The sequence below is a fragment of the Alternaria metachromatica genome (assembly GCF_023757995.1).
Source record: "Alternaria metachromatica strain BMP 0045 chromosome Unknown scaffold_5, whole genome shotgun sequence".
In the NCBI taxonomy this organism is placed as follows: Eukaryota; Fungi; Ascomycota; class Dothideomycetes; order Pleosporales; family Pleosporaceae; genus Alternaria; species Alternaria metachromatica.
The window spans coordinates 1,481,726-1,494,106 of NW_026055496.1; the positions used below are offsets into that span (position 1 = coordinate 1,481,726).

Genomic DNA, 12,381 nt, shown 5'->3' on the forward strand with positions numbered 1-12,381 from the left:
TTTAACTAACTCTATTATTTAATAGTATATCTCTATTTTCTTCTATTTGTTATTAGCTATATTCTAGAATATTACTAAGACTAAACTTACTTTATAGCTATAGCTAACTAAGTGTTCTAGTATAATAGTATATTAGCTAGATCTAGTACCTAGAAGATATTATAGTTAGAGTTATCTACTATAATATATAGATAGGCTATATAGTATTAGCTAAGATTAGACTAAGTTATATCTAATACTTACTACGCTTCTCTATAGTCTTGCACTTATTATATTAAGTAATGTTTTTAAAACTAGTAGTGTCTCTAGTCTTTTTAGTTTATATAGTCTAATAGCGCGTTAGCTAGATTAAACTAAGGTAAATCTAATAACTTACTATATTAGTATTACGCTTAATATAAGTCTAACTACTAACTAGAACTTACTATATAGAAGCTAGAGATAACTATATAAAGGTAGTTACGCTACTAATATATATTAGCTACTAGAATAGAACTAGGTTTAAACTTAGTTCTGCTAGTATTAGCTAATAAGATATACTTAAGTTTAAGTTTACTACTAGCGTATTAGAAAGAGCTTAGACCTAAGATAGAACTTAGCTACCTCTTACTAGCGTTAGCGTTAACTTTAAGTAGAATAGAATATTAGCTAGGTAGTATATTATATTACTATTTATCTCTACCTTATCTAAAGACACGTTAACTAAGGTTCTATACTAATCTAGAATATATTAGCTAGAATTACTCTTAGTATAGTCTAACCTTACTAATTAATTCTATTATAAATAGACTTTTTATTTTACTACTAAGTTAGCTTATAAGAATAAATTCTATATTAAAATACTATATAATTAGTAGATAAGACTATACTAAGTTAGAACTAATATATAGCTTAATAGTATACCTTTATAATATAGTAGGTAATACTTAATAGTATAATAAACTAGGTCTATATATTATAAGCTAAGAGTAGACTAAGTTAACACTAATATATATAGTATTGTAATTACACTATATAGGTAGTAAGAATCTAATATTCTTATCTATAAAGTAGTCTAGTATCTCTTTTAGAATATAGTATAAAAGTACTCTATTAATAATAGCTTATAACTATTAGTAAAAGAAAACTTAGTTAAAATATATAACACTTACTATATAAAAAAAGAGTAGGTTTAGTAAAGAGTTACTTATAAATAATAAAGTAATATACTTCTTATAGAGCTTTTATATAATATAAGCTATATATTCTCTATATAGAGTAAACTAAGTATATACTAACTACTTAAGCTTTAAGGTACGCTTTGTTTTAGATATAATATATATATCTTAGTATTTATTAGAATTCTCTAAGAAGTCTTACTTACGCTTTTAAAATAGTATAGTAGATAGAACTTAACTAAGTATTCTTTTAGTGTAGGTAGTACCTAGAAAAGAAACTTAATAGGTAGTAGAAGTACCTAGACCTAGCTAAGTAGTATCTTTACTATTAATATAGTCTTTATAGTTAACTAGATTAGCTTATTAAAGTTCTAGCGTAGCTTAGATATATTCTAACTTAGTTATATCTAGAGCTAGGTTCTTAGGTTCTAGTGTAGCCTAGTCTTCTCTATCTTTAGGTAGATGTAACTTAGTTATCTCTATAGTAGTACTATCTTACTTATAGGTAGCTTTAACCTAGCTAGTAATAATAGAATAATCTATATTACTTAGTTTTAATCTAGTCTAATCTTATATACTATATAGAAGTTAATATTAAACTAGTAGTAATACGTTAAGCTAGTTATTAATTTCTTTAGGTAATAGTAATAGTATAGTGTATTTAGTAAGATAATTATTTATATAAAATACGTATAAGTAAAAGCGTAGATATAGTATAGAGAATTAAGTTAAGGTAAGTCTACTATTAGAAGCGCCTTACGCTTTAACTACTTATAATATTATAAATATATACTTTTAATTATACTAAGTCTATACTTACTTATCTTTATAGAGCTATCTTTAATATATATAAAATATTTATATAAACTTATAGAATCTATCTTAGTCTATACTAGAATAGAGTCTAGTAAATAGGTATAGTAGCTTTTATATTACTAGGTTTCTATAACTACTTTTGCCTATTTCTCTCTACTATATATTTACTATCTATCTAGTTACTTATACTAGTGTTAACTAAGACAAATCTTCTATAGCTTTAGTAATAGCCTACTTACTCTCTTTAAATACTAGCACGTTAACACTAACTTAACTTAGATTAGACTAGAATAAATCTAAACCTTCTTTACTAATAGACTCTCTATTACTAAGCTTTATATTATTAAAATTCTTATTATTAATATTTTTATTATTAATATTTTTATTATTAGCATTCTTATTATTAGAACTAATATTAGGTTCTAAACCTACTTCTAACTTAGATCTATCTAAGTTACTACTAGCAGCCTTCTTCTTACTTTTCTTAACTAATTAAGTTAACTTCTTTATAATACGCTTTTACTTCTTAGGCTAAGACTTATAAGGTATTTAGTTAATATATAAAATAGACTAAGTTTAAATATAGACTTACGTAAAATAGTATACTTCTATAGACTTATAGATATAATAGCCTAAAAGTCTATAGTCTAAGTTAACTATAATATCTAAGTATACTAGTATAGTTAGCTTAGTTTACACTTAGACTTATTATAAACCTACTATAGTAGTTAATATTATACTTAATACACTATAGATACTTAAAGTACTTAGCCTAGGCGCGCGCTATAGTAGTATATAGCTAACTAGAATTATAGATAGTAATATTAACCTAGCTATTAGTATTTATTAGAAATAGTTTCTATAGTAGTTAGTTAGATAATACTAAGTCTAATCTTAGATATATATATAGCAGCCTTTTTTATAAAAGTATTCTTAGTAAGCTTCTTTAATATTAGTTTACGTAACGCCTAAGACTATTAGTAAATATTATAAGTAGACGCAACTAAGAATATACTACTAGTAGCTATTATTACTTAGACTTTATATATATAAGTACTCTTAGTTAAGAAGAAGCTAGTAGATTTTTAACTATAGTAGTATATATAAGGTTTATATATTTATAAAAGTCTAGTTAAACTATTAGATATAACTAAGTTAGATTCTAGAAAGAGAGAGCTACTAGAGAATTTATATATCTACTTAGTAGGCACGTTACTAAGTAACTATACCTACTTAAAGAATCTAGTATTATTATACTATATAGACGCGTTAGTATTAATATAAGAATAAACTTAGTATAATTTAAATATATATCTTTTTTATAGACTACGTGTATATAAGCTAAAGTAGTTTTATTAGTTTTATATATAAACTATAGACTATAAGCTAGAGTTATAAGAGATATATCTAAGTATATACCTACTTAGTATATATCTTTAGTTAGGCGCTAGACTTATTAATATTCTTATTAAACGTATAATATTATAGTCTCTTAATATAAAGAAACTATCTAGTTACTATATTCTTTCTAAATATTAGACTAAACTAAGAATAATCTTATACGCTTACTATAGGTAGAAATAGTATACTAAGTAGCTAAAAGGCGTAAGTTAAATAGTAGTAGTAATATTTCTAATAATATATATTAACTAAGTAGTTTTAACTAAAAATAGTCTATACTTATATCTACTATTAAGAGCAAAAATTTCTAGACCTATTTCTTATCTTTTTCTTTAATATTACTCTTACTCTAGCGTTTATTATTAGAATTAGACTAGAAGTTATCTCTCTTAAACTAGAAGTTATCTTTCTTAAACTAAGAGTTATCTCTCTTAGACTAAGAGTATTCTCTATTAGATAGTAATAACTCTTTATTAGACTAAGATAAAGCTAGATCTAACTAAGTCTTATCTTTCTTTCTACGCTTATATTTAGTATTCTACTCTTTTAGTCTAGAAAGTAACTTAGTGTCTTTATAGTTAGAATTTACTAATATAGCTTTATTATTACTATCTTATACTATAGAATATAACTAAGTTAGTACCTAGCTACTATTATACTAATAAGCCTATTATTTTAAGCTCTTTTCTACTTCTTAAAGCTTTAGTTTAGACTAAAAAGTATCTAGCTATAGTACTTTCTTATCTTTATTAGAGAAATTAGAACTAGAACTTAATAGACTTCTCTTAATTATAATTAGATTAGTAGACGCTCTACTAGAAATAAATAATATAGATTTACTAAGTTAGTTAGAATTAATCTAAGTAGAATTTAGTTAGATAAGTATAAGTAGTGTAAAGAATATAGTTTAGAAGTTCTAAAAGAAGTTCTAAGAGAGATACTACTAAAGAGTAAGATTATTTAGATAGAACTTAGTAGTATCTAACTATAATAATATAAACTATTCTATTAAGCTTAATACTTTAATATTCTAGACTATATTATTTAACACGCTATAGCTAATTAAAGAAGATATATCTAGTTATAACTTAGTTCTATCTAGACTATTATAGTATATAGCTAGCTATAAACTTTTATCTTTTTAGGTTAGTATAGTTAGTATAGACTTAGACGCATTAACGTAGACGTCTTTATTCTACTAGTTACTATTAGACTTAATAATCTTAGCTATTAGCGTTATTACTATAGTATTAATTAGATTTAACTTAGTTAAATTATTATAAGTGTACGTTAGGCTACCTAAAGAAATAAGAAAAGTAGATAGTTAAAGTAATAGAAAACTAGATAGGTAGTTTCTTATATATCTACCTAAGCGCTAGCTAGTATATAAATCTATAACTTCTATAACTTTATATCTATAAAATAAAGATTTATCTAAGACTAAACTCTCTATAGATATAAATGCCTATAGCTCTAAACCTAAATAAGAAGATAATATATTATCTCTATATCTAAGAAACTATTTAAAACTAACTATACTTAGTTAGACTTAACTAAGTTAAATATTACTAGTATAACGCTTTTATTTCTTTTTATTTTTCTTCTTATTCTTCTTCTTATTTTTACGCTTTTTATTATTCTAGTTTACCTTCTTAGCTTTCTTCTTATTATTACTACTCTTTTATTAGTTTAGACTCTACTAAGTATTATTATATTAATATATATAGAGTAATTATTATATTCTTATAGATAGCTAAAGATACTTTAGTAAACTTAATAGAAATATAATAATATAGCTTATTATTCTAAAGAATAGCTAGATAAGCTATAAGAGTTAGCTAAGTCTAATCTTAGTATACACTTAACCTACTACAATTATTAGCCTTATAGTAGAACTAGTAGAACTAGTAACTCTTCTTTAGACTAGCCTAGATATAGACTTTACTAGCTAAGACTTTTTATATTATATTAGAATAGGTATAGACTAAGTTAATTCTATTTATACTTATACTATTCTTATATATAAAGAGCTCTAGTAATTTCTCTATAATATATACTATCTACTTATTTACTTCTTAGGCCTATAAAAGTTAGTTATAATTAAACTAAGATAGATCTTCTATATATCTTTTAAGTAGCTAGCTACTTAGCTAGCTACTTATTATAAAAAAATAGTAGAAGTAGAGCGTCGCTAAAGCTAGGCTTTTCTAGAGTTTTATAGTTAGGTAGTTAAGGCTTAGTTTAGTCTAACTTATACTAGACCTTAACTATATTCTTAGCTTTAATATATTTTTCTATAGTCTTTATATAGTTAAGTATATTCTAGAAGTAATTTATTTAAGTTAGCTATAATTAATCTAAGTTAAATTCTTAGTATTTATACTATTAATTATTTTATAGTAGCTTTTACTTATCTATTTCTTTACTTAATTTATAAAGAAATATCTAGTATAATAATACTATTATATATTAGTAGGCTTAGATAAAACTAAGTATAATCTAACTTACTACTTTACTATAGGTTTATTTAAGATACTTTATAAGTATACTAGTATTATTTATAGTAAACTATATTACGTTAGTTAAAAGTTAACTAAGTATATATAAAACTTCTTATCTTACCTAACTTATATCTACGTAGTAGTTTTCTAGTTCTAAAGTTAATATTAGCTAAGTAGTAAATTATTTCTTAGACTATAGTAACTATTTTAGTTTTATTATTCTAAAGAATATTAACTAAGATATATCTTAAAAAAATATAAGTATAGCGTATAGTCTAAAAGTAGAGTAGACTAGCTAGACGTAGTAGAAGTACTTAGTAAATCTTAATAAATTTTTATACTACTATTAGTTCTAAATATAACTAAGTACTATTTAGATAAACTTAGTCTTTAAGTTTTTCTATTTTACGCACGCTCTTTATTATTACTTTATATTTTTATTTAGCTAGATCTAACTAGATTAGATCTAGAGTTAGCTACTTTATATTATAATTAGAATTTAGATTATTAGATTCTAATATTATTAAATACTTTAAAATATTACTAAGAAAAATCTTAATAGTAGTATATATACTACTAGTACTACTTAAAGGTATAGTATAGTAGTAAATAGTAGTAAGAGAGTATAGTTACTAAGTATATAAGCTTTAATTAGTAGCTTAAATTACTAGTATACTAGTAGCTATACGCTAATTTAAGTAAAGGTTAAGTTACTTTTACGTAATAAATTAAGAGTTAGCTAAGTTAAATCTAGAGGTTAGCTAAACTAATCTCTGCTAAGGTTACAACCGGCAGCTTCCTGCCGCTCGCTACTGCAGGGGTTAATGTATCGTATGATTCGATGAACTACCGAGGCACATCGCCCCGGGCCTTCTCGACGCATCGCACCTCCTCCATTTCGCGGCTCCGCCACGCGCACACCACAAGCAGCAACGACGCCATGCGGTACTCATCCTTCACATCTCTGCCTGTATGAGATGCGCATCCACTGAATTTTACACGCGACGTATGCGACAAACCCTTTGGTACAGGCGTTTAGGACACAGCGGCATTAGCTTCGTCAATATTGTGGATAATTTTCGCATCAATTTCATCTTGTTACACGCCATCCATCGCACGATAACATTACGAGACCAGCAAACTTCCCATTCGATCGTCTCTGAGCTGCGTCCCATACCACCCACCTCACAACAGATCTACCGCTAGCATCTCATGAACAGCTCCATCAAATCTCATCGAGACCTCGCCTCAGTGAAATACTGTATGCGGGAATGTCTGTTGCCCCGTTCGCGATCGCGACCTCGCGGATCATGGTGTATAGCATCTTGGTCTTGGGCCAGCGCGCCCGAGGCGGCATTGTGGCTCCCCTGCTCATGAGCAATTCCAGTAACTCCTTGCTGTTTCGGTTGAGAGCAACTTCCATCGGCGAAACCGTCTCTGTGGACCGCTGGTACCTAGGAAAGGCGCCATTGACGTCTGCACCTGCATCCAGGACCGCGGCGACGACCGGGATGTCGCTGGCCTTGATGGCGCAACAGAGGAAGTTGGTGAAAAGGGTTCCGTCGTTGATGTCCAATTCTTCGTCGTCCAGAAGCAAGTTGACCATGTCAACATTACCAGTACGACATGCAATTGTGAAGAGGCGATTATTGACCAGGCTGCCTGATGGATTCAGGCGTAGGATAGACTCTACTATGTCTGTGTTTCCGTGCTCGATGCCCATCTCGAGCCACCCGTTGTACGTGCGCTTCTCAACCCTGCGAAAGATTGTCTGGCGGAACTTGACAAGCTCATCCACGAAGCGTGTGTTGCCAGCCCGGATAGCGGAGCAAATCGCTTCTGCAAAGTTGTAGTCGTAAGAACCTAGAGTATCACGTTTGACCGACTTCTTGAGGTTATTCAGGTGGTGTAAGACTGCATCGAAAAGCTCGTCGTGTTTCGAAGTCACAGCCATCACCAGAGGGCCTTCGCCGAAGGTCGTGTAAGGAGACCAAATCGCGGGAGGCATTTGCGCTAGCAGAGGGCGAACCAAGTCAATCGCCTGAGTCGACATAGCCGCTACGATCTTCTCCCAGTGGTGCATGTCCGCGCCGTTTTCTGGATTGTTCCTCAACTGAATGGCTGGGTGGCGGTAGGAACGCCTCCAATTCATCATCATATACATTACTTCGTCAGGACCAGTGACTCGGACAAGACCTTCAACCATGCGGGTCTCAGTCTCCTTCCGCTGTCCTTTCGGGACTGAGAGTTCCGAAACCAAATAGCCAATCATTCGGTGGATCGTATTGAGTAGCCGGTTGTCGACATCGGCGGGCTTGTTCAGATGGGCAAGTATATACGTTGTGATGTTGGCAGTGATGACTCCCGGGATCAATCCAACGATATGCTTGGGCTGATTGCTGAGCAGGTCATGCTTGATTTCGCCAGCGAAAGTGTGACAAACGCTTCGAAGTTTCCAAGTGGCCCTGGGGCTATCAGAGTTGAGCGAGTGGATAATGTTTTGGAATATCTCCGTGGGTAGATCCAGAAGTTGCGCCATGTTGAGTTGTTCTTGCGCTCGGTTGATGTCGTATACGGCGACTGGGTCGTTGGAAGATGGAGAGTTATATGTGGAGGAGCTAGTGGCTGGGGGTTACTTTGTCAAATACGCTAAACAGCGCGCTAGTGCCATATTAAGGTGTTCGTGTGAAAGGCCTTCGACCCGCCTAGGGTAGGCCCAAGCGCTGAAGAGTTTGATCACATTCACTGCCACCATCACGAGAAGTGGCTCGAATTCGTGCCACATAGGTAGGGTTTGCTGCATACATCGTGTCAGATCTTAACAAGTAAACTGCTTCCAAGACAATGTATCCTTCTATTCTGCATGTCGGGTGTCAGGATATGGGAACAATGGTCCGTACCGTGGTAGAAATGCAATGAAATAGCTCTCGGGGTAATTATGTGCTAGGCCTCCAGCGATAATGGTGGGTGTATGGCTCTCGCTACTTGAAGCATTACCAACTAGATACGCTTGCACCGTGTGTACTCGCATAGCCTGCCCCGTGACAAGGTTCCCTGCTTTCCATGCTGCAATCTCCCAGTAGCCGTGTATTCCCCCACGGATGTACCAGAGATCTTAAGACAGCAAGGGCTCTCTACTGCTTCTGCTTGGTCGTTTTCTCCTGAGAGGCTTGCGCATTCCGGATGATGACTTGCATCTTTTTTGAGAGGTGCCAAGTATAGGTAGCAGGAACGCTGGCTCCACATTTGATCAAGTAGCACACGGCGTCAAAGTTGTTCAGGTAAATGGCGTACTCAAGTGGTGTAATGGCATCGCAATGCTTCAGGCGATGGGTCGTTATAACCAGATCAATGTCTGCACCAGCTTCGACGACTGCGCGAATTACCGCAACACCGCCAGCTCTTATGGAAGCCGCCAGGGCTGACATCTGGGCGCTACTAGAGTCTAGCTGAATGCTTCCGTAGTTGATGAGAGTGGTAACGATAGCTGAGTCTCCGGTCTTGACGCCCCGTTCGAAGATAGTAGTGTTGATCTTGAAGGGCTTGGTGTCGGGTGCGGCTTGGAGAAGAGTTCTGAGGACGTTGTTGCTTCGTGAGAGAATAGCACGATCAATCCACTGACGATAATAGGTTTTGTCGGGAAGAGTCAGGTAGCGACGAATGTAGCCAAGCAGGAGCTTTACCATGTCGACGTTGTCATCCGCGATAGCTGGTTGCATGGAGCCAAGCATACTGTATGGAGAACCGGAATTCATTACCTGAGACCTTTTGAACCTCTTGGACTTTTGTTGGTCCAGAACTGTCATCATAACAGTGATCATCTTGTGATCATCTTGTAGAACAGCAGCTAGCGTTGGCTCTTCAAACACATCCCGCGAGAGTGAGGTAGGAGCTTGGGGTAGAAGTTTTGCGACTACGTCGTAAGCACCTACACTTATCGCCGCGATGAGCTGATCATGATAGGTGATATCCTGGCTCAGTGCTTGGCGCCGTTTTTTGTATCTTTGCTCGCTCCCTGGCGAGGTTGAGCTATTCCGCCAGAGAAAGGTTTGAAGAAACGGACATGTCTGCGCAACGCCTGCACAAACCTCCAGGAGAATGTTACGGCCGTCGAGATTGTCTGTTGCGGTGAGCTCCTTGGTGACATACTCCACCATTTTCTGTATCTTGGCGGGAAGCTCCGGTAAGACATCGCGTGGACTCTTGACGTGATATGCGAGGTAGTGCTTCATGTTGTCTTTGTGGGCGAGTAGGGACCAGGCGTAGTAGCCGCGAAACGCCTGTCTAGGTTGTACGGCTAGAATGTTTTCACTGATGTCCTGATCGAAGGTCCCTATAGAATGATCAGCCCTGAGCATCTGCGCGACTACAGGAGTGAGAGTCTTACGACACACGCTTCGCAGTTTCCAGGCGCCTAGCACACCAGTATCACTGACGAGGCAGTGAATTATGTGCCTGAAGATCTCAGGCGGAAAGTCGAGCAAGTCCATCGCAGTGACTGAAGTCGTTACTCCAAGCTCGTCACTTCTCGAATCTGGCTGATGTTAGTACATATCGCAATCAAGCCGACGGGGATTGTTTACGTAGGGGTTTCAGTCGTTGCAGTCGCGACACAGTGCGGTGGAGAAAGGAAGGAAGCAGAGTGGGTTGCCTCAATAGGGAAAGGGCCTGTGTGCCAAGCTTTCCTGGTCCAGGCAGAGGTAAAGGTAGTCGCAACCGTCGATCACCTCGACTTATGTATAGCCCTGGCAACTGCAATTCGAGGCGAGCGCGACTTTGATGACGAAATAGGCCGTCATAGGTACCAGGCAGCCATGATTTTGAGCAGAAAATAATGACTTCTAAGATAGGTACAGTACGAACCCCAGCGCCCGCAGATCCCATAAGTAAAATAGTAAAAGAACGTGTCCAAAGGGAGCTGCCCGCCGTCATCGCAAATGATCTAGTATGGTCGTCCAATCGTATGGGCTAGATGATGGCTCCAACCTTGTGCTGCGCCTGATATTTCTCGATATCTTCCTCGCTCATTCTCTTGAAGCGCTTATACTTTAGGACATGTTTGCCTCCATCTTGGCTGATCTTTGCTTGTCGCAGCACCTCGTACGTAGCCTCATGCATTGGCCAGCCCTTCATGTTGGGCAGACGTGCGCCTGCATCGATCAGACGCTGAGTTATGATCGGATTCTTCTTGAATATCGCGAGTTCAATCGGAAGCATGTCTTGACGGTTGAACTTCGACTTAGTGTTCACGCTGGCTCCAGCTTTCAAAAGTAACTCGACGATCTCGATACAGTCCGAGCGAACGCCCTCAATCATAGCAGAAGCTGTTGTTTTCGTCTGCAAGGGATCGATGTAGCCTCTATCGAAGAACAACTCGACGATGTCCTCACGTCCATGCGTACATGCGATAGAGTACTGAGCGAAGGTGATGCGGGCTGCGGACCGGTTCCTATCGCATGATGTGTATGCTGTGTCCAACACGTACTGAAAGACGATCAGAGTCGACTCGCGGATGGCTTGCTCGAGCAAAAGGTTGTACATAGCCTTTGAGAAAGTGAGCCCTTCTTCTTTATACCAGGTAACAAGAATGGTAAGTATCTCCAAGTCGGAACGTTCGAGAACACGAAATATCACCTCCATGAGACGAAATCCGTTCTTCTTCTTATACCGCCAACGAAACGGATGTGCCTTCAGAAGCTCTTGCACTTCTTCCGTTTGTTTTGGGTCCTTCAGAGCAGTGCCAAGATGATGTAGCATAGCTTTGAGAACGGGAATCTGTCGATCTGTGCTCGCTCGCTCAAGTGGACTTCCGAAAACAGGATGAGGGTCGTAGTTGCTGAGTGATTTCATCACAGTTCCAACAAGATCATGATGTCCAAGGCTTGACGCAGCTATAAGCTTGTCCATTTCTCCAAATGGTATGTGAGAGAGGAAATCCCCGTAGTATGCATGTTCATCAATCAGAGCACAAAAGACCGTGCTAGCCGAGGTGGGGTGACCTAGTTTATCGCAGAGATCCCGCCTTAATACTTCTTTCTCACTCTTCTTGGTGATTTCTAGCTCTTCTGCAAGGTAATCGACCATGTCATTGATTCTGTCGGGTAGATAAGGCTGGGCCTCCAGAGGATCCTTGCTGCGGTAGTAGAGATAGAGACCAAGATTCCGAGAAAAGATCGTGTGTAGTGAACGCCAAGGACGGAAGGCTTCGATGGACTGTTTTGCGAAGATGTCGAACGTTATAGCTGCCTTGAATGTGCCTTTACTCGGTCAACTTGCGCTCGGAATATGAGACCTCACCACCGTTGTACTCACGACAGACCCCACGGAGCTTCCAGGCTTTGCCGACACCAGCGATAGAAACCAGCTCGTGGGCGACATTCTCAAACACTTCCGGTGGGAAATCTAAGAGCGGCATTGTAGCAGACGGTATCGACGATAAATCTTTGGTGCTTCTAGCCTGCGAGATGCTGACGTTAGCTTCTTATAAGAGATTAAGGCCGCTGTGG

General features: G+C 36.1%; 3 protein-coding genes across 3 annotated transcripts; all 3 read right to left on the reverse strand.

Moving 5' to 3' along the window:
- Positions 1–7,100: 7,100 nt before the first annotated feature.
- J4E83_003438 (uncharacterized protein) lies at positions 7,101–8,414 on the reverse strand (the record flags this gene model as incomplete). Its single annotated transcript, XM_049330375.1, has 1 exon — positions 7,101–8,414. One exon carries the CDS (start codon positions 8,412–8,414, stop codon positions 7,101–7,103), a length of 1,314 nt encoding a protein of 437 aa, XP_049190871.1.
- A 595-nt stretch (positions 8,415–9,009) lies between these two features.
- On the reverse strand, positions 9,010–10,107 carry J4E83_003439 (uncharacterized protein; the record flags this gene model as incomplete). Its single annotated transcript, XM_049330376.1, has 1 exon — positions 9,010–10,107. One exon carries the CDS (start codon positions 10,105–10,107, stop codon positions 9,010–9,012), a length of 1,098 nt encoding a protein of 365 aa, XP_049190872.1.
- Positions 10,108–10,843: 736 nt separating this feature from the next.
- On the reverse strand, positions 10,844–12,290 carry J4E83_003440 (uncharacterized protein; the record flags this gene model as incomplete). Its single annotated transcript, XM_049330377.1, has 2 exons — positions 10,844–12,008; positions 12,139–12,290. The coding sequence occupies 2 exons, from the start codon at positions 12,288–12,290 to the stop codon at positions 10,844–10,846; spliced, it is 1,317 nt and encodes a 438-aa protein (XP_049190873.1).
- Positions 12,291–12,381: the final 91 nt, after the last annotated feature.